We start from the raw sequence: 20,497 nt of genomic DNA, 5'->3' as shown, positions 1-20,497 counted from the left end.
TGAACCAGGATCGCCAAATGGAACCTCCATGTCCAGAGGCAGTGTACTCCTGCATTTTTGACAGAGAAGGTTGTTTACTTTCATGCTCTGCTTGTGAATGGCCAGGGGCAAGCTCTTTGGCTGCTGTGGATAACAGAGCATTGGAATAGAACCCTTTCTGGGCACCTGCCAAGGAGCTCCTCCCAGTTGCAGCATGTTTTTCTAACTGGCAACCCCTGGGATCACTTCAAAGCAAAGTGCTCCAGGTGCTGCCATCTTCATTTCCCCCGAATGCCTCTGGGCTACATGATGGGGCTCAGAGACATTCTTAGGAAATGAAAACGAGAGAGACAGAAAATATAGAGGGGTGTGTGTGCGCGTGCGCATGTATGTGTGTGTGTGAAAGGTCGAGAGAGTGCATGATTTAGGTGGTGATTCAGTGTGTGAGAAAAAAAGAGATGGAGGGATGAATTGGCTGTTTGAGGAGTGTGGGAGAGAGAGAAAGAGCTTGCCTTCTGTGAAAGATGTTTCTGTTGGCACTGAAAACTTTGATTTAAATGAGTTTGTTTGTTTGGGCTCGGACTGCACCTGTTTTGTACACAGTTGTTTAAGCAAGTTACCTGTCGTTTGTGACTAGCTTAACCTCCCATGGCATCCATTTTGTGATGTACCCCTGGGCCCCAAAAAAGGTTGCCTCTGCCTGGAATAGATAGACGTTGGTCTGATACAACAAGGGAGTTATTTTGTTTACTTTCTGAAGGAAGTCAGGATACCAAAAGGCTGTCTGTTAGTAGGTTTTTGTTTTGTAATTTTCTTTTTCCGGCACAAGGGAGTTGAACTGGCGGGATTGATTGATCTCATCCACACTGGTATTTCATACAGTGCAAAAGATCTGCAGTATTATTTTGGTGCATTTGAAGGTATGATCTTACTGAAAGTTGTTGACTTTTCTATTCCGTTCTGGCTATAAAACACATGCCTTTGTTAATCATGGGCATGTTGTAGGGGCAGCATATATATCTCGGAAGTGAGGATTGCAAACAGTGAAATGCTAGTGATGGCTTTTTGTGCAATAAGCCTGGACAGCTGCCTTGGTTTCCCCTCGACTCTAATTAGCTCTGACAAGTTTACAGTGCTGCGTGTTGAGAGCCTCCTTGCCCATACAAGGCATAAAGGCAATGATGAAATCGCCTCTTAAAACTGACTCTTTACAGATGCTCGAGACAGTTATTCCAAACCTAAATTGGTTAAATAATTACAGATGAAATGCCCAGTCCCAAGGTTTTTGCCTCTCCTTGTGACTTGAATCTTCCTTTTATAGACTGACCAAATGTGCTGACTAACTGAGGGAAACACTCAGGATGCTATAGAGCTCGTCTTATGGGCTACATGACCTTTTAGTCTAGTCTGTAACCAGTACAGGGGTGGATATTCTTAAATTGGAGTAGGCTTTTTAGTATTTCAGTTCTAAAAGGCACCAACGTATTTTTAAATGCCCTCTGAGGCTGGATTTAGTTTGTATTTATTCTGTGGCTGTTTTAATTTGTTTTTGATTTTACATTGTTGTATTATATTTAGGTATTTTATGGGGTGGCATAGAAATATGATCAGTAAATAAGGGTGCAATCCTATGTGTGATTAGACAAAAAAAATCCTTCAACTCTTAGCATTCCCCAACCTGTATGGGAAAATAGGCACAAGATTGCACCTTACATCTCTTAACTGAAGGTCAAGGCTTTTAAAATAGTGGGCATTGCAGGGGTGGGGGGTAGATTTCTTTCTTCTAGTATTCTAGGCACTAGCAATTTGTAAAAATCAGTTGCCCAGCCAAGCCTTATTATGTGACGGCATCTCTTAGTTTGTGCACTGCACAGAGTTTATTTATTTATTTATTTATTTATTTATTGCATTTATATACCGCCCCATAGCCGAAGCTCTCTGGGTGGTTTACAAAAGTTTAAAACAGTAAACACTAAAAACAAATATACAAAGTTTAAAAACATTAAAAGCATAAAAACAACAGTATCCTTATAAAAAGGACCCCTCCTATTTTGGGGTCCTTTAAAACAAACAAATTCAGCTCATGTTGTTAAATGCTCTTAAATGCCTGGGAGAAGAGAAAGGTCTTAACCTGGCGCTGAAAAGATAACAATGTTGGCGCCAGGCGAGCCTCTTCGGGGAGATCATTCCATAATTGGGGGGCCACCACTGAAAAGGCCCTCTCTCTTGTTGCCACTCCAGCCCAGCATATCCTGTGATTTCAAGGTCTTCCTTAATATTTCACAATGACATTCTTCCTTTTGCACTTCATTACTCCCCCCTCCCTACAATTGCCATGCTTAAGCCATCCAAGGGCTCTCTTTATTTACATACTATTTGGTGTCCTTTTGATCTCATGATTTTCTGTCAGCATTGCAGAGTCCTACGTTTTATCTGCAGTCCACTAATAGAACCATGGAAACATTAATACAGCCTTTCCCGACCTGATGTCCTCCGGATGTGTTGGACTATAACCCCCATCATCCCCAGATAGCATGATCATTGGTGATACTATCTGGGGAAGATGGGAGTTGTAGTCTAACACATATGGAGAGCATGAGGTTGGGGAAGGCTATACTAGTCTGTTCCTCTTTCACAGCAAGATGTAGACTGGTATTGTTCATTCTCCTCCCTCTGTCCCTCCTCTGTGTGTGTGTGTGTGTGCGTGTGTGTGCGATGTGCAGGTGTCACACCTTCATCCAGATTCCACAAGTATGGACTGTACTATGCTGTGCCAAGGAAACTGAGATAGTGTAGGCTGTTCTTATGCAGTGCTCAGCATAGAATGAAATCCAAGTCCGCCAACACATCGTTATAGTTACACTTGGTGGTCCTGTTGTTGCCTTTTGTCTTCAGCAGGGGCGACATGCTGTCATTTTACCATGCCACCTCCTCTGAAGTCATGACTTGAGTATAGTTAGTTGAGAATGCTAGTGAATCTCCAAAGTTAAATAGATCACTCGCATTTCCTGATTCCTAGTGGCTAGCGGTTGTTGTTTTTTAAGTTTCTGTTTTTAACATGGAGAATGGGAATTACTGCCTGCTGTTTTCATAAATCCTCAGATTCTTGTTAGTTGGAGAATCCACAGCATGAAGGAAACCCAAAGTTTGAGCTTAATTAACTCTGTCTTATGTATATTGACTACATTAATTGCATTCCATTCCTTTCTACAGTGTGTTTTTCCTATCTGGTGGTGGTTACTGAGTGTATGAGGTTAAGCTTGCAAAACTAATAGTGCAATCCTATACATATTTACTCAGAAGTAAGTCCCATTGAGTCTAATGGGACTGGATCCCAGTCCAGTGTGTTTAGGATTGCAGCCTAAGACAATCAAGGGAGCTTTCCAGGGTCATTCAAAGTCAGTTTTTCTATCATTTCCAGATTTAAATATCTCTCTCCCGCCCACACTTTGGAAAAGAACAAGTTTTCTATATTACAGAAAACTGGGAGGAAAAGTCAACTATTTATAGATACTTCCCAAGACAATGTGCTGGGCTGGACCTTTTGGAACATGTGTTCTGACCTTGGCTCTAGATATGCTACACACTCCTTAGAAAGGATTTTGCTTTTTTAACCTCTCATTGCGTTTTCTCTTCTTTTCTTTTATTCAGCACTATGATTCTTTTGAATAGTTTGGTTTTGGTACAGCTAACAATTGTAGCTCTTACCTCTCCCAGTACTACGTTGCTTTTCACAACCAGGAGGGTTAGTAAATATCAACGGAGGCTTGTTCAAACCTAGTGCAAATTGTGGCAATTTGTGTCTTGCTACTTAAAATCTTTAGCCAGTGGAATCATAATGACACAGCTGCAAGCATGCAGCCTGCTGCTGTACCCATAGGGATCTGTGGACTGAGCCATGCTCATCCGACACTGGCCTTAGAAGAGAACCAGAGCAGGGTATCTCAGACTCCTTCCTCAAACCAGGCAGCTTGGGAAGGACGTAGGAGCAGGGAAGAGGGCTGCAGACAGAAGGCTCCGTGTGTTCTCTGCCTTCCTGCAGTTTCCGTGTGGGTGGCTACAGTGCTAAACTTCTGCTGCTGGGAGGGACACATTGCTGGCTCTGACTGCTGCAGGCTGTTCTCCTTTCCTGGAAGTTCATGCCTCCCCTCCAGGTGTCTTGTGCCCCAGCCAGGGGGATCTGCCCCACTGCTGTTCTTGTCTAAACACATCCAGTTGTTTATCTCTACCCTTGAGCTGAATTCTAATGGAACTTTCTCAGAGCAAAGCCCCATAGCTAAGGAATGCTATGCGCCAGTCAAAGGGGTGCTATCCTGTACTTTCTCATTGCTAAATCCCCCCTCCCTTAGCTGCTCCTTTCGTATCTGCTTTGATTGTACTCAAAGACCATTAATTTCTGCTTTTGTACCTCCGTGTTGGGACTGAGGAAGGGGCTGATTGGAGATGGGGAAGGAGGAGTTGCAACCTGGTAGTTGGTACACAATGCCTTCCAAGCACAGGGCCATGACTCAGTGGATCCCATGTTCTTCATGCGGAAGGTCCCAGGTTCAGTCCTGAGCATCTCCAGTCAAAAAGGTCAGGTAGCAAATGATGGGGACAGTTTCTCTCTGCTGGGGATCCGGAGCTGGCATGAGTTGAACCTCTTTCAGCTGGATTCTATTTTGGAGAAACTTCAGGTGCTGAGTTCTAGCAGTGGGCGGAGCCAAAGGCAAAAGGAGGCATGGCCAAAATGCCAAAAGTATGGCCACATTTTTGCTTGGAGAGGCATTTCAACCTTTTAGAATTGGGAAAAGCGGCACAAAAGATTAAAAGCCATCAAACAATGGGTGATTGAGGGAAAGGTGGTGGGGCTTTGTGGCCGGATTTGCCCCCCAAGCCCAAGATTCTTCAGTCCGGGGCTAGATGGACATTTACTGTGACCTGGTAGAAGGCAGCTTCATAAGTTCTTAAGTGGTAGTTCTAGCATCCTGTCTTTGGGACGATGGGGCAGAACTAATGTGAATTCAGAAGTCTGGATGAGGTAAGAATGTAGGGCTACCAAGACAGGGGTTTGAATAAAGGCCATATTATTTGAACACACTATTTATTTATTTATTTATTTTGCACTGATTACCGCAACCTACCATGGCTCTGGCTTCAGACAGATTCTGAAGTGAGAAACAAGCTGTAAGCATTAATGATGAAGTGGTTTTGGCAGAAGCTGTGGGAACTGTGGGGCTGTGCAGCATGCATGTTTCACAAACAAAGTCTTGCTTGTGTTCGGCATTTTTATACATTCAGGTGGATTTGCAGCTGCAGTCACCACCCCTCTGGATGTAGCCAAGACAAGAATTATGTTGGCAAAGGTAAGAGCTAGAAGAACAGTATGGGGCTGATTGACAGGTTTGCAGGTTAATAACTCCCAGATTTTGCTTAGTAGCAACTAAATGGAATCCCGCACCTTCTAATGGTTTCTCTTTTTGTGTTCTGTGTTTGGGGTATCTTATGTCTATAACTCTGGTGCCACTAGTCCTGGTTTTTCCTATCACCTTTGGTTTCTTTTTCCACTCAAGTTGATGCTGGTTTTGATCTGTTAATTTAGATTTATCGTTTGGGTCTTTCTTATAACTCAGGGCTGGTAACCAATTACCCTAATTCCATTCATCATTGCATCACTGCTTTTCAGATAAGAAACAGATTGAAAATCTAAGCCATTCTAAGTTAGGCTGGGATTTGAACCCACATCTTCCAAGCCCAATCCTGTGAGTCTCTCTCTCTCTCTCTCTCTTGTGTGGAGCAGAGTGCTTCATTACAAGAATCTAAATAAGAATAAAGATCCTGCACTTCAAAGAAGGGTAGATGAATTGGACATATACCATATTCACTACGCCAATGAATGACTCCCAGCAAGTCATGGGAGCAAAGCCCTTGTCTGGTAAAAGTAACACAACAAGCAGCTCTCCAACTCACTGGTTCTTTGCTGTGTGACCATCTGGAGCAAATATGTGTTCCAAATACTGTTCAGTAGAGTAAAAAGGAGAGCAGTTACTACTCTGTGTCTGTAGATCCATAGCTTAGTGGCAGGACATGTGCTCTGCATCTATGAGTTGCCTCGTTTACCCCCTGGCCACCTCCATTTAAAAGGCTGGGAAAGTAGAGCTTGTATGGCTCCATAGTATACACCAGAGCTGAGAGCGATGAAATAGGCAGGCAAATTACTTGAGTGTAGATGGAGGAGAACTCCCAGCGGATACAATCTGACACTCTGGAGTTGAGACATTACTAGGCAAGATGAGCCAATGGTCCAACTTTGGGACAGCTTCATATGTTTATATATGTGTTTTCTTCTTCTGCATAGACTGGTTCCAGAAATGCAGCTGGGAATGTGTTGTCAGCTCTGCATGGAGTGTGGAAGACCCAAGGGATGACTGGGTAAGGATGAATGGGCAAGAAATTGGGGAGGATACAAATGTCCCAGCATGTAGTGTTTGAACACACTCTTCCATAAAATGGTGGATTTGACTCCTAACCCCCAAGCCAAATGAGCTTTGGCTATTGGGTGGTATAGAAATGCAATAAATAATAAAGCCATCCAAGTTGGTGGCCATCACTACATTGTGTGGTAGCGAATTCCATAGTTTAGTTATATGCTGTGTGAAAAGATTTTGCTGTACAAAAATCTATACTCAGTAATGGTTCACTGGTTTATTTTTATTTTTAAAAAAACTTGACATGGGGCAGGGGAGGAGGCTTATTTAGGAAAGCCAACAAATATACCTACCATGCTCAGTGATAGGTGTTTGTTTAAAGAGGGTTCCTAAGAAATTTCAGTTATTTATATTGAACCAAAGGATAGCAGACCATTTTTCCATGGAGCACTAGTGGAGGTATGGTATTTTAGTCATGTACTTTAATGGCTTCCTAATCTCTGGTTGTTACCAGCACTCTGTGCATATACATATGTATATTCTGCAGTGTACTTGTAGCGTAGTAGTTCAAGGACTTAAAAGGAGAATGTTATAAGGATCTTGAATTGCCTTACTTTCTAGCTATCCCTTTCCCTTCCATCAGTGACAACTCTCTGTTTCACAAAACTTACTGAGTAATATAGCGATTAAAACATTTTCTCTCTCTCTGTTCTCTCTCATTGCCAGAGATAAGGTAAATTTATTACGATCATAGATGGGCACAAGAGAGTAAATAAATGGGCTGATAATAGGTTTCAACCTAAAAAAAACAGATAAAACAAAAACAAATCGGAGATAGCTGGAAGAGAAAAGAAATCAATCTGAAGAAAGCCTCTGTAAGATCATAGGTTTATAGAATTAGAAGAGCTTCAAAGATTATCACATCCAATCCTCTGCGCTGAGGCATTTTTGTTTTCACTTTAAAGAAGGGGCCAAATTAGATGTGACATGAATTGTGTGAATTAAAATGCACATTTATTTTAATATGCATGGTGTGAAACTTCCCATCCACATTCCCCCTCCCCCCCCCCCAAAAAAAGTTGCCTTTCCAAAGCTGCTGTTTGCTTTTCAAGGGAGGTTCCCATTTGGCACCAATGGAGGCTTCCTTTAAAATACAAGCAGCATGTCTCATGGTAGGGAGTGAAATTTTCCCTTCCCACAACCACGGATGATCAAGCTTCCCCATAGCTATTTACATAGCAAAAACATGCACATTCATGGGATACATTCAGTTTGGCCCTTAGAATGCCCAGGGGAATTTTCAGGCCGATCAATTTGGCAGGTCAGTTTTGTTCCATATGATACTTCACGTATTATTGTTGCATACCAGCATGTAGCGATTAAAAATGTGGAAGAATTAAATGGTTGCAGCCATTTTACCATGGTGTCATTGTATCTTGGGATTTCTAGTATTTACAGCGTGGGTGAGATTGCAAAAGGCGGTTTGGTGCAAAAGTGGCACATGCTGATTTTGTTAGAGTATACAGAATGCTCATCATCATCATCATCATCATTTTATTTCTTACTCGCCTCTCCATTCCGATCGAGGTGGGGAACAACAGCAAACATAAAATACATAAAACTGAATTAAAACATAATATACATCATTAAAACATTCTAAAATCATTTTAAAAACATAAATGTGAGGCACAAGAATGATGACAGATTTCCTTGTGAATAGCCTTCCTTGGAACAATTGTCAGAGTTCTTAAGGCAATATTTTGACCATGCTTATGCTTTTGGTGAATTTCATAAGTAGCACTAATTAATAGAACTTAAGGTCATCAAGAGGTTTGGCTGAATTGTGCCTTGTTAAATTTTCACGTCTTTGTCATCACTTATAAGGACTCCTTTGCTGTGAGGCCTTGACGCTGGGCCCTTTTATGTGTTTGGTTAAAACTTGGTTGTTCAAGAAAGCCTTTGGCTGAATGTTCTCCTGATGTGCCTTAATCCGATGGCCGTTATGGTTGTGTTTTATGAAGATGTTTATAATTAATAATATTCATGTTGATATGAGGCTGTATTTTGTAAGTTCACCTGGTTAAAAAACAGCAAGGTATACATTTGTTTGAGTAAATAGAAAAGATCAGTTTCTAAGGACTAGAACCTTGCTTAGCTGTTTCCTTTTGTAGCAAAGCCTCAATTCTTACCATTGAGCCCAAAGGGCCTTTGTTCAATTCCCAAACTTGTTGCTGTCAGGATGGGGAAGAAAGAGCATGTGAGGAACCCTAGGCAGTCAGGAGGCCTTTCAGTGGGCTCTTTATCACTGTGGGTTCAGGTCCTGGGATGCTGCTCAGCCATCTTAGGAAGCAGCCGATTGCATGGCTCACTAGAATGGTTGCAGTGCAGAAAATTGGAAAGGTCATGGAGTAATGGGGTGTATATGCAATTGCAGCTGAAAATGAATTCCTTTCCACAGTTACACTCCTTGGCCTGTTTTTGATATTTCATTTATTTCTTTATTTTGGATGGCCGAAATCTGTCTAAATGTGTATATCCAGAAAGGAAAATCAAAGCTCTGAGCAATCTCTAGGAAAAGAGAAGTTGCAAGCTGAGGCAACTTCAGGGAAAATCTTGGGAGGACGGTTAGAAATCGTAGCGGCCAGTGCTGCCAGGCCTGCTGCCAATTATAAATCTATTAATCAAGGCAATAAAAGCGTCAGGCCCTGCGCCTGTCTGAAACTGAGAATGATGAATGCCTTATCTAATCAATCGTTATTTCAGCGCAAAGGAAGACAAAATCCGGAGCTGTACATTGCAGCTTCCCACCTTATTAAAACCAGAGGGCACATTTTGTTTCCTGTTGGCACCTGTACTGTGGGGCAACAAATTAACATCCCGTCCTGTCTGGGGGAAAGAGAAGGAACTACTAGCAACAGCAACAGGCGTCACGGCAGTGAAGTAATAGGAGATTATAAAAGGAGATTAAGGGGTCATAAAACAGACATGTGCTTGTTTGGCTTTGTGCTTTTAAATGGCAGCCTGCATGAGCTGCTTCCCAGTTTCATGAGGACTGGCACCTCTCATGCCTTGTTGCCTTTTATTTGAATCCATACAATTTATTTATTTATTTATTTATTACATTTTTATACCGCCCAATAGCCGAAGCTCTCTGGGCGGTTCACAAAAATTAAAACCACAGTAAAACACCCAACAGTTTAAAACACAATTACGAAATACAGTATAAAAAGCGCAACCAGGATAAAACCACACAGCAAAGTTGATATAGGATTAAAATACAGAGTTAAAACAGTAAAATTTAAATTTAAGTTAAAATTAAGTGTTAAAATACTGAGTGAATAAAAAGGTCTTCAGCTGGCGACGAAAGCAGTACAGTGTAGGCGCCAGGCGGACCTCTCTGGGGAGCTCGTTCCACAACCGGGGTGCCACAGCGGAGAAAGCTCTCCTCCTAGTAGCCACCTGCCTCACTTCCTTCGGCAGGGGCTCACGGAGAAGGGCCCCTGTAGATGATCTTAAGGTCCGGGTAGGTACATATGGGAGGAGGCGTTCCTTCAGATAACCTGGCCAAAAACCGTTTACAAAGCAGAAGGCAATGGGATGCCAGGAGTGACATTTTGGCATCCTGAAAATCCTGCCTTCCTTTTTAAAATCATGTTTCTAGTATTCATGGTGGGGGACATAAATTTGAAAATGGATGGGTTGTCTGAGCATGGGCTTGCAAATTACAGGTGGAGGATTGGATCCGGATTTAGTCATATTTTGAGTAGACCCACTGAAACCAATGAAATTTACATTAAAGCATGGCTAAATCTGGATTCAGCCCAGACTGTGCAAGGCTTCCAGTTGTCAGGGTTGCAAGTTAAGTGTCCAGTTAAAGCTTTAAATTGTTGGTAACTGGAACTGACTGATGGGCAGTGAAGTTCCCACACTTCTTCCAGCACAGCTGGAATCTGTTGGAGTTGGCCAGTGTTGTAGACAGGGTGCTGAATTAGATGGGTAATTAAGCTTGCCTTGATGGTTGCAGTCCTAGACACACTTACTTACAAATAAGCAATGTCTGCTTTGGCCCACAATGCCAGGGGCTGACACTGTAGATGAGATCCACAGAGGTTATCTTGGAGGCGGTTATGGGCTGGATGAGGAAAAATAAACTGAAGCTGAAGACGGAGATTGCTTACAGTCAAAGGTACCAACCTGGGTTTGGAGGTGTATCAACCAGTTCTGGATGGGGTTACACTCCTCTTGAAAGACTGTGTTCGCAGCTTGGGGGTGCTCCTGGATCCGTCGCTCCAAATGACAGCCCAGATAGATGCGACGGCCAGGAGTGCCTACTATCAGCTTCAGCTGATACGCCAGTTGCGTCTCTTCCTAGAGTTGGAAGACCTAAAGACGGTAGTGCACATGCTGGTAACTTTGAGGCTTGACTTCTGCAATGCGCTCTACATAGGGCTGCCTTTGTACCTGGTCTGGAAACTTCAACTAGTTCAAATTATGGCAGCCAGGTTGGACACTGGTACACCTAGGGGTGACCAGATTACACCAACTTTAAAATGACTTCACTGGCTGCCAGTTAGTTTCCGGGTGAAGTGTAAAGTGTTGGTTATCACCTTTAAAGCCCTACATGGTTTGGGTCCAGGTTACCTGTGGGATCGCCTTCTCCCATACAATCTGCCCTGCACACTCATGTCCTCTGGGAAGAATTTACTCCAGTCAACAAAAACTAGGCTGATAACCATTACCCAGAGGACCTTCTCTTCTGCCACTCTCAGACTGTGGAATGGCCTGCCGGGAGAGATTCACCAACTTAACAGTCATTCTGAATTTAAAAAAGCTATAAAGACTGATCTCTTCCAACAGGCCTAACCAGTAGAATTTTAAGATGTCTGGCTATTATTTTAATAATTTATTAGTTTTATATGTTTTTAATCAGTTTTATGTAATTTATAGTATTTTTGTATTCAATGTTGTTCCCCGCCTCGATCCAGAGGGAGAGGCGGGTAAAGAAATATGTTATCACCATCATCATCATCATCATCATCATGGGGTACCTCTCCTGTTGCCTACTCTGCACCAAATTGCAAACTTCTTTTAAGACCCTACTGTGTAAAGGAAATAATTTAAGGTTCAAATTGCTGCTCTAATGAAAATTCAAGGGAAATGTGAAGTCCGTGGCCACTATTTGCTCTCCTGTTAATCATAATTTATGGCACTTAAACCTGGGGACTGACTATACGTGGGGAAAGCCTCGCAGAGACTTACGAATTTGATTTCCTGCTTTGGTTGCTTTGGAGGAACTCTGAATGTGGTCCTGGAATTCAGGTGTGTCATTCTTGAAGTTGTCCTGTATGTGGAAGGTGCCATAGTTAACCGCGGATGATTGAATGAAACCAGGGCCAAGAGACAACTTGGTGGGCTGGCTTCAGTAGTGTGTGTTTGAGATTTGACAGGACGCTATATGTGGTTTAGTGTGTAGATCATGAAGTTGTGTGTGGGCTCCTAGTCAACAGCAGCATCTTTGGCAGTGGAGAGATGGCAGTTCAAGGGGCTGGTCCTTTCCAGCAGGACTCTGTCAACCACCAAGTCAGATGACAGCATTGCTGTAGAGAACAATGATACTCTACCACAAGATCTGCCCCTGGAATGTTGTGTCGGTACTTGCCTTGTTACAAATTACTTGGCTTTAAAGCTATAATTATGGTAATAGAGCGAATTGCTGTCTAGTGAAACCATAAAACATTTCCATCTGCCCACCGCAGCCCTGAAGCAAAGCTCATTACCACAGACAAGTGCAAGTGCGGCAGGGAGGCTAACGGAGCAATGAATCTGACTTAGCAGTGATTTGAGGAAGAGAGAGAAAAACCTCAAGTACCTGCCGGAGACTTGGCACCAGGCTTCCAAAGGCCCAGACGTTATTTCACGGGCCTTGACGACTGGTTTGATAAACCCTTGATTGCAGGAGAAATGCTTGCTGAGCCAGTTCTGATGTGCCACTTTCTTAGAGAAAGTGGTGAGACGTGCCATCTGTCTTCACAATGTAGGTAGAGTTTTGATGCCGTGTATTGTGGGGTGGGAAGGGAGTTATGATGCAGTTGGCATTGTGCTGGGATTAGAAGACCCCGGTTTCATAAAGAAGCATGTTGAAGGCATACAGTTGGGAATGGGTAGATCTAAACATTGCATGCAGAATGGGGAAGTAACTGGTCCATTTATATGTTTCATGAAGCAGCCTTGAAATGTAAAAACTATCCCCATTTGGAAGTACGTCTGCTTTCAGAAGTGCTGTAATAAGCCCAGGATACCCCAGCGCAGATCATCCAGAGCGAAATTTGTCTTGAACAGGCAGAAATTATCTCACATGAGAGAAATGCACAATTAGCTGGTAGATGGGCAGTTTACACATGGCCTAAGGCTTCAACATCTTTTCTCTGTGATAAAAGAACTATTAGATGACAAAATCTGCCTCAGGAACCCATATTGGATGATACAGAGCCATGTTGGGTATTAACTGAAGGCCTTATATAGTTATGGAGGTTCTTGTTTGTGTGAGTGTTCGTTTGAATACTAATTACTTGGATACATTAAAAACTGGATTTAAGAGGGATTAACTGCACTGCTGGAAGTGGACTTCTCCACCCACTCCTTCCCACATTAGCTTTTCTAGCTCCCTGAAAATGCTACCCAGAAAGTCAGGGAGACCCTGCTGAATGAGGTGAGTTGTGGTGTGTGTGTGTGTGTGTGTGTGTGTGTGTGTGTGTGTGCGTGCATGTTTGGGAGGAATCCCCAAAATCCAGGTGGATGGACCTTCTGCAAGAGGAATGTCTCTTCTCCCATAAGGCAGATCCTGGATCCAACTAAATCTGCTGCCAATCAATTTCATTGAATGGTCCTAATTTTCATATTTTTGGGTGAGTGAGATAAACTTGACTCCACTTTCTCCACACCATGCACATCTGTTGTTGAGTGGGAACACTCAACAGTTTTCTAAGAACTGGGAAATTCACAGCCATGAAGCTCAAGTGGGTGATCTTGGGCCAGTCACCACAGGTCTAGACATAACGTCTGGGCACAATATCCAAAAAGTATTTTTAGCAACCGACATGAAACTAGTAAAAATGCCCCTGAACATATGCAGAGTGCCTTTCTTTTTCTGTCCAGCAAATGGTAGTTTGTCCCTGCCACAGAAATAAAGAGAAGCACTAATTGTGCAGATGGTATTGTTCACCATAATCCTGAGTCCCCTACAGGTCTCTCTGAAAATTAAATGTTGCCTCCACTTCCTCGGCCAGCAAAAGTCTAGGAGACACTGTCTTTCCCTCTCTCCCAAAGAAATCCATTCCAGATTTTTCTTCCTTCCCTGCAGCAGCTCCCGTTCATACCCAACTATTTTGTTGTTGTTTTGTTTCTTATGTTAACCTACAGAGGACAAAACAATGGCAGTTGGACTTTTTTCCTCTCTCTCTCTCTCTGGGATGGAAAGGGGGAGTATGAGAGAAAAGCCAGTTGCATGTGGGCCTGGGGAATGGAGAAAGGCTGCAGAGGTAGAGAACAGGGTATGTGTGGGGAAATGGGAGGCTTGAAATTGCCCCCTGCCTTCTCCCATCCACCCAGTTTACAAAGAAAACCTTGCTTTTTTTAATGTAGGGTTTTAAAAGGAGATTGTTGGTTCTCAAGGTGAGGGGTTGCAGGTGGGATTTCTTTTATTCCTTTTGCATTATTTTTAGACTGGGTGGAATGCTCCCAAGGGTTCTTTAGCTGCTGCTACTGACATCTGTGATGGCTGATTTACTTCTTGAGTTGGCAGGGCAACAGTTTTTACATTCCTGCATTTCCTTATACCAGGACTTGTGCAGCACGTTTAAAGGAAAGAATGGTATCCCCACTGAGCAGCATCAGCTATCAACTACACACTCATGAAAAGTCGGGCTTCGATGTGAGACAGAGTTGAATCCCCAACACTTCTCATTAAGAAATGAAGCCATTCCATGCCACACATTCTCAACTTCATGGATTTTTAGGAACAAATACAAATGACCCCTCCAAGACAACAGTACAATACATACATCGTTGCTTTTAATTGCCAGGGAATAACACTTGTTTCTAGTTGCATTCAGGATTTAAACAAAAACTCATTCAGTGTCTCAGAAACAAAACTGTAAAGAACTAATTCCTTCAGACTTATGAACAAGAATTTAATCTGAGCCAGGATCCACCAGAGCTTCGCATTAGAAACAATTTTAAATGTCCTGGCTCATTCCTGGAGATCATATGTAGAATTACCTTACATCACTGAATGATCATAACCAGGCTTCATATGCTTGAAATTAGGAAGAGCCCCTTCCAGATTTTGGGAGGGATTGGGCATCTGTCTGTGTGATGTCCAGACAGCCTTGAGAACTCCACACTTTTTCCATTTTGGATATTTAGTGATAAAATGTTCTTTGGACAAACTTGCAAAAAAGATTGCCTGAAATTTTAGCTGCAAAGCTTGGGTTGGAAGCAAACAGCCCCACTCTGTGGGAGAGATTAACTGGGTACCTTCAGAGAAAGGTAAGGCAGACCAAGTCAAGAAATACTTTTGTAAGCCGCCGTGAGAGCCTTTTTTGGCTGAATGGCGGCATAAAAATCCTTAAATAAATAAATAAAAATAAGTCTGTGGGTGCCCATCCCTTCTGCCTGACCACCAATTTGAACTGGAGTGGAAGACAAGTCTGGAGAACAAAAATAAGATGACGCGATGACATTTCTTTGTCCTCCTCCTTTTGATTAAGGACGGCCATGTCCTTCGGCTCATAACACTAGAGCTGCCATCGAACAAGCTACCTCCTTACTAAGGGGCCGGGGGCAGAATTGTACATATTCAAAGCGGTTGGCGCTTCTTCATAGGTTCAAAATAACCTTGGTTTTTGTTTCTGTCCTTGCAGATTGTTTGCAGGCATTGTCCCTCGAGTATCCGCCATCAGTCTTGGAGGCTTTATCTTCCTTGGGATGTATGACAAGATACGAAGTTTGCTTTTGTGAGTCGGCTCTGGGACTTGAAACAAACAGCTGAGGAGCTGCTTCCTTTCTTTCCTAAGAAAAATGCACGTTCGTGGAAGTTCTTCATTTGCCTTCCCACCGGTTTCTCCCTCCCCCCCCCCTCCTCCTGCCCCCAGCCCGTCCTGGCTCCTGTGGCTCAGCAGCTGTTCAGCAGCCTGGACTCTATTCTCACTATTTAAACAAAAAACGAGTCCCCTTAATTCCGTTTCCCTAATATAAAATTTCCGTGTATGGAAACCCCTGTTCTAGTGGTGAGCTCATTGGAAGGAGTGTGCCAAGAAAGGCAACTTTTGGGGGCAAACGGCTCGATTTATGGGCTGCACCGTTGTGCCTGAAAGGCATTATTATTAGAACTCGTTTAGGGAGAATGATGTGCAAACGAGAAGAACATGGCCTGCGCAGCGTGGCAGGAATTAAAGGAACCTTCTTTCATTTTGTGACACTGGAATTGAGGAAGACCGCACCATTTATTTGCATTGCCAAAGGCCTGCTGTGATCCAGAGGATGGAAGAGGTTGTGTGCGGGTTTCTTTAAGGGGAAAAAGGCCACTTGCTTCTTGTCTGAAGACCATTTGGAAAGTTTAGACCACTATTCATACCTGCAGGTGCATAGTAAGCATTCTTGCTTGGATAAGCAAGGCTGCCTTTTTTAATTAGACTCAGATTTCTCCAGTAAAAGTACAATGTTGTATTATTTTACTGTCTGACAATGTTGCCTATGAAAAAGAAACAAAGCCCTTTTCCCCCTTTCCTTTCCCACCCCCGGCCTCTATATCAGCCCAGTCTCGCAGAACAAGAAAAAGGGGACTGGGGGTGGGGGGAAGATTCCATCTGTTTGGTGACTTAAGTCTGCAGTCCCCAGTCCTTTTATTGTAGGACAGTAACCAAAATCAGTGGGTCCGTTCTGGAATGAATAGTGAGCAATAGGTTGCAGTCTATGCCACAGTCCTCAGGATAGCAGAGTGAACTGGGTGGCACAACTGGATTTCTAATTTTTATACCCTTCTTGGCAAGCTGGTATCAAAAATTTGAGGCATTTCAAAACCAGCTCGTGATGCATCAAGGGCCCAGCACTATTAGCAGTCGGGAAACGGTACACCCAACTGTGACAGACTATAGCTGCCAGTAAGATATTGAGAGAGCGAATGCCTGCCCATGCTGTTTTGTAGACCCAGTTAACATTTAAATAAATGCAGCCCAAGTTCGTCCGATAACTGAGTCTTGTGTTTTTCTTCCACGTTCATCAGCAACATGACAACCTAGAAAAACATTCCTTATCAGTGATATTAAGAATACAATCCTATGCATATTTACTCAGAAGCAAGTCCCCATTGTATTCAACTAGACTTACTCCATAGTAATTGACGGATTGCAACCTAAGAGGCATCTTGGAAATCCCAAAGGTGTAGGCAATGTAGAATTTTGTTTTCGCCACCCCTCCGCCAGAACAGATCCTGGTCTAGACAAAACTACTGATATTATAAATGGACCTTTATTAAAGACACTTCAATGCCGTTTGTTAGACACTTCCAATATTTTTACAATGTACTTCTCAATGTACAACATTGTACCAAAATTTTCTAATAAATAAATAACTTTGTACACAAAAGTAATACTTCCTCTTTCACATTGCCTCTCAGAAGCAGCAGATTCACATATTTAGTGGAAGTAACATTAAACAGTTAACCATATCCAAAAATACAATATTTTTCAAAATGTTAACGCGGCAAGTGTGCTTAGCATTTCCAATGGTGATAACATTTTCCTATGCTTTTTTGTAGGCACGTTCCCTCAACCTAACCTAAAGCATTTCCACGTATTCCCTCTTGATACAATGAAAAATGCACCCTGAATATTTTTGTTTTTCTTATTGGCCACTGCGTTCTTAAAATTTACTGAATAGCTATAACGTTGGCACCTCACATAATTAGCCACCTACTACAAAGTGCAAGTGTATCTACCATCAGGAAGTGACGGAGACAGACAGCTGGCTAATTTACGCATTGCTTCATAAAGGCCAGCTTCAGCTAAAAAGCAGACGGCAAAACGTTTAAGGTCCTTGCCTTACAAATACGCATCTCCTCCTATGGGTTGGAGGTGCAAAACAGCCAGATGTTTACAGGCTCAACCTAGCTTTAAGAGAAAAGAACAGGTTGCTTTCCTGTAACTGGGTCTTCAAGCGGTCGTCTGTGCATTCACACATATGGGCTCTGCACCTGTGCAAAGCTCGCTTTGGGAAACTTCCGAAGCTGATAAGTGTTGGGTTGAGGTGCGGGAGGGGCTCCCGCCAAAAAAACATTGGGGTGGGGGAGGGGTTCCTGCCAAAACCACTTATCCTGGCTTTGGAAGTTCCCCGAAATAAGCTCCGTGCAGGCACAGAGCCCATATGCGTGATGCACAGAGACCACGATGACGAAGTTTACATTTGACCAGATTTCCTATTAGAAAGCCCATCGCACTCGCATAAAACTAGAGGGTCAAACAGCCACGGATGGCAGGCCACAAACACCTGGTTGTTTCTTGTGGAAAGGACATACCTCAGGGTTGAAGAGCAACCTGTGTGCTAACCTGGTCTCATGATGCCTATTCGATGTGGCACTTTCCAATACAGGAATCGTTGAGAGAAAGATTGGTGCAAGGAAATACTCAAATGCCTTATTCAGAACTGATCGAACAATCTGATCAAGGTGGCTGCACAGCCAGAAAGAAAGGCTTCCATTTACGTGGTATGCTAGCTTAAGCCCACTCTTTGTACACTGTCCCATACAGGTGGGGCCTCCCAGGTTAGGTCCCACAATCCTTATAGGGCCTCATACAATACTGCCCTAAACTAAACATTCTTGCTCCCCAGCATTGCTCCTCTGAAACTGGCCTTTAAAAGTCATGGCTAAGAATAATAACAATAAAAAACAGAAAACCCAAAATGCCATTCTGCCCCTCTTAGCCTAAGTCATAACTTAAATTCAACAATCTTGTATTAGAAGAGCCCAGACTACAAACTATTATGGGAAAATGAAACTTTCAACACACAGGTACAAACATCAAGAAGCAGCAGCACTTCTATAAATAAAAAAATGCTCTATACTTAGATTTTAAGTAAAACAGCTTTTCCTGTGTGTGTTCACATTGGGGTGTGTTTTTATTAGTTTGCTTTAGAACATTTGCTTTATAATAGTGCTTTAGGTGGCTGACAGCTCTCAAAGCAGTATTTTAAAAAATTAAATAAAAACAGTAGCCTAGTATGGTAACATCCTTTGAATAGTTTTCTTGGTGGAAATTAAAACTGAAATACCTTACAAAATTCAGAGAGCTTTCTTCAAAAGCAGATAGAGCTAGTCACTAAGAATCTGGGTTCTAAGACAGCATCCAGATCAGAAAAGGTGTTATGTGTGCAAAAGGATGATTCAGTGTGTTGGATTACTGCATAAGAAAGTAAATTTAGTATTAGCAACATATTTTAAGATTACCATTGTCAGTGCTAAGGTACCACAATGAAAATAGTAAGGAGTTTCCATTAGACACATTTCAGAGCAAAGGAAAGTCGGCCAATTAATAATTGTCTACATTGTCTTGCCTGTTTTGAGGTTTATGTGCAGTTCAGGGCTGTTCCACTGGGATGCAGATTATCAACTAGTGCAATGAACATTTAGCACTTAAATATAAATACAGGTCCTATGCAAGGCTGTGTGCATCTAAAATTTGTTTGAAGTCAACTGGACATGTATGCGTATAACCCAGCACGATAGGAGCTACTTTTTTTTAAAAAAGTGATGGCTGCCTGTTTTTTTCCATTTCTGGCACCAGCCCAATTGCACTGAACGAAAACACCGCTGATGCACACCAGTTTAATCACGTGTGCCAAGGATCACACGCTTCAGACGTTCCTGGAGTGCCTTGCATCACCTCTGCTTGGCAATGCTGAAATAACAGATCTCCATATAAACTTTAAGACTGCATAGATTTGTGCAGCATTTCCAAGGAGATATTTGAACTAACAAGCCAATTCAGTACTATCAAAGGGGGAAAAATGGATGAAGTTTCATCAGCAAAGTCTTCTCCGTTAAAGGTATATGGGCCTGTCCTTGAAGTTCTTCTACCTAAGGCACCAAAACTCTTGGGTGAGTGCTAAGAAAACCTAATAACCACCTTATAGTGAGAAAACAATGTACATTGTCAACATTGTATAATTTCACTCAGTTCGATCATGCACCAAGGAATAAAATAACCTCTGTTAGAAGATATAATATATATATAGATTTATATATATATATATATGAAACTCTTATGTACAAATTTGTTATCAAATACTTTTCTTTTTACTTTACACAATAACCTTTTTTATTTCTGTGCTTTATATGCAAGCCAACGTGTGAGCCACAGATACTTCTCAGGGAAGTTTAAGAACTATGTACAAGTGGGCAACGGCTGAGACACAACTTTGTTCCCCCACACAAGCTTCTTATACCTCATTTTGCTTTCTCTTTTTCTTCCTTTGAGAAGCTGTCAGTCCAGAACCTGAGGTAGAAGTAGCTTAGATAATTCTGTGCATATATATATATATATATATATATATATATATATATATATATATATATATTCCGTTCCGTTCCGTTCCATTTGCACATAGCAGTTTCCTCAGTCTGTGGTGATCTTTTCAGTGGCTTGACTCGTGAAGGGAGTCACGTGACCTTGGTAAGTGTCCATTGGAGAGAAGTGTTTGTTTAACTTCCACTTCTGGCAATGTCTGAGATAGTTCAGCAGTTCCTTTGAGGTGCCTCAGTGAGCCTTCAGAAGGCAATAGAAAGCTGTAAGGCTCTGAAGGTTTTGCTAATGGCTGTGAAGAACCTGTAAGGAAATACAATGCAAGAGTTTTAGGGATGGAGCTTTTTCAAAACTTTGCTATTATCTATCTCTTCCAGAGCATACACGTGCACACACACATTATCTATGTCTATATGATATCCAGAATTCCCTGCAATAATGCCAGTGTTCCTGATCAGTTCAGACTGGAAGCAACACACAATTGTCTCTGACCATACCAAGGCCTGCATCCAGTGAGAAAGCACCCCAGCTGCT

The 20,497-nt window shown here is 42.4% G+C and overlaps 2 protein-coding genes across 3 annotated transcripts in view; one reads left to right on the top strand and one right to left on the bottom strand.

Moving 5' to 3' along the window:
- Positions 1–16,913, top strand: part of SLC25A26 (solute carrier family 25 member 26) — a 136,541-nt gene extending 119,628 nt beyond the window's left edge. Inside the window, exons 8-10 of the mRNA XM_063122056.1 lie at positions 5,260–5,324; positions 6,317–6,390; positions 15,308–16,913. Of these exons, the coding sequence (XP_062978126.1) occupies positions 5,260–5,324; positions 6,317–6,390; positions 15,308–15,404 (236 nt within the window). The 3' untranslated portion in view covers positions 15,405–16,913. The remainder of the gene's footprint in view (positions 1–5,259; positions 5,325–6,316; positions 6,391–15,307) is intronic.
- Positions 16,895–20,497, bottom strand: part of LRIG1 (leucine rich repeats and immunoglobulin like domains 1) — a 143,928-nt gene continuing 140,325 nt past the window's right edge. For both annotated transcript variants that reach the window (XM_063122049.1, XM_063122050.1), the window contains one exon: positions 16,895–20,266. In XM_063122049.1, coding sequence (XP_062978119.1) covers positions 20,076–20,266 — 191 coding nt within the window. In that variant the 3' untranslated portion in view covers positions 16,895–20,075. The remainder of the gene's footprint in view (positions 20,267–20,497) is intronic.

Source organism: Elgaria multicarinata, chromosome 3 (assembly GCF_023053635.1).
Source record: "Elgaria multicarinata webbii isolate HBS135686 ecotype San Diego chromosome 3, rElgMul1.1.pri, whole genome shotgun sequence".
NCBI classification, from domain to species: Eukaryota; Metazoa; Chordata; class Lepidosauria; order Squamata; family Anguidae; genus Elgaria; species Elgaria multicarinata.
The sequence above is the reverse complement of the archived record's forward strand: the minus strand, read 5'-3'. Positions and strand labels throughout refer to the sequence as shown.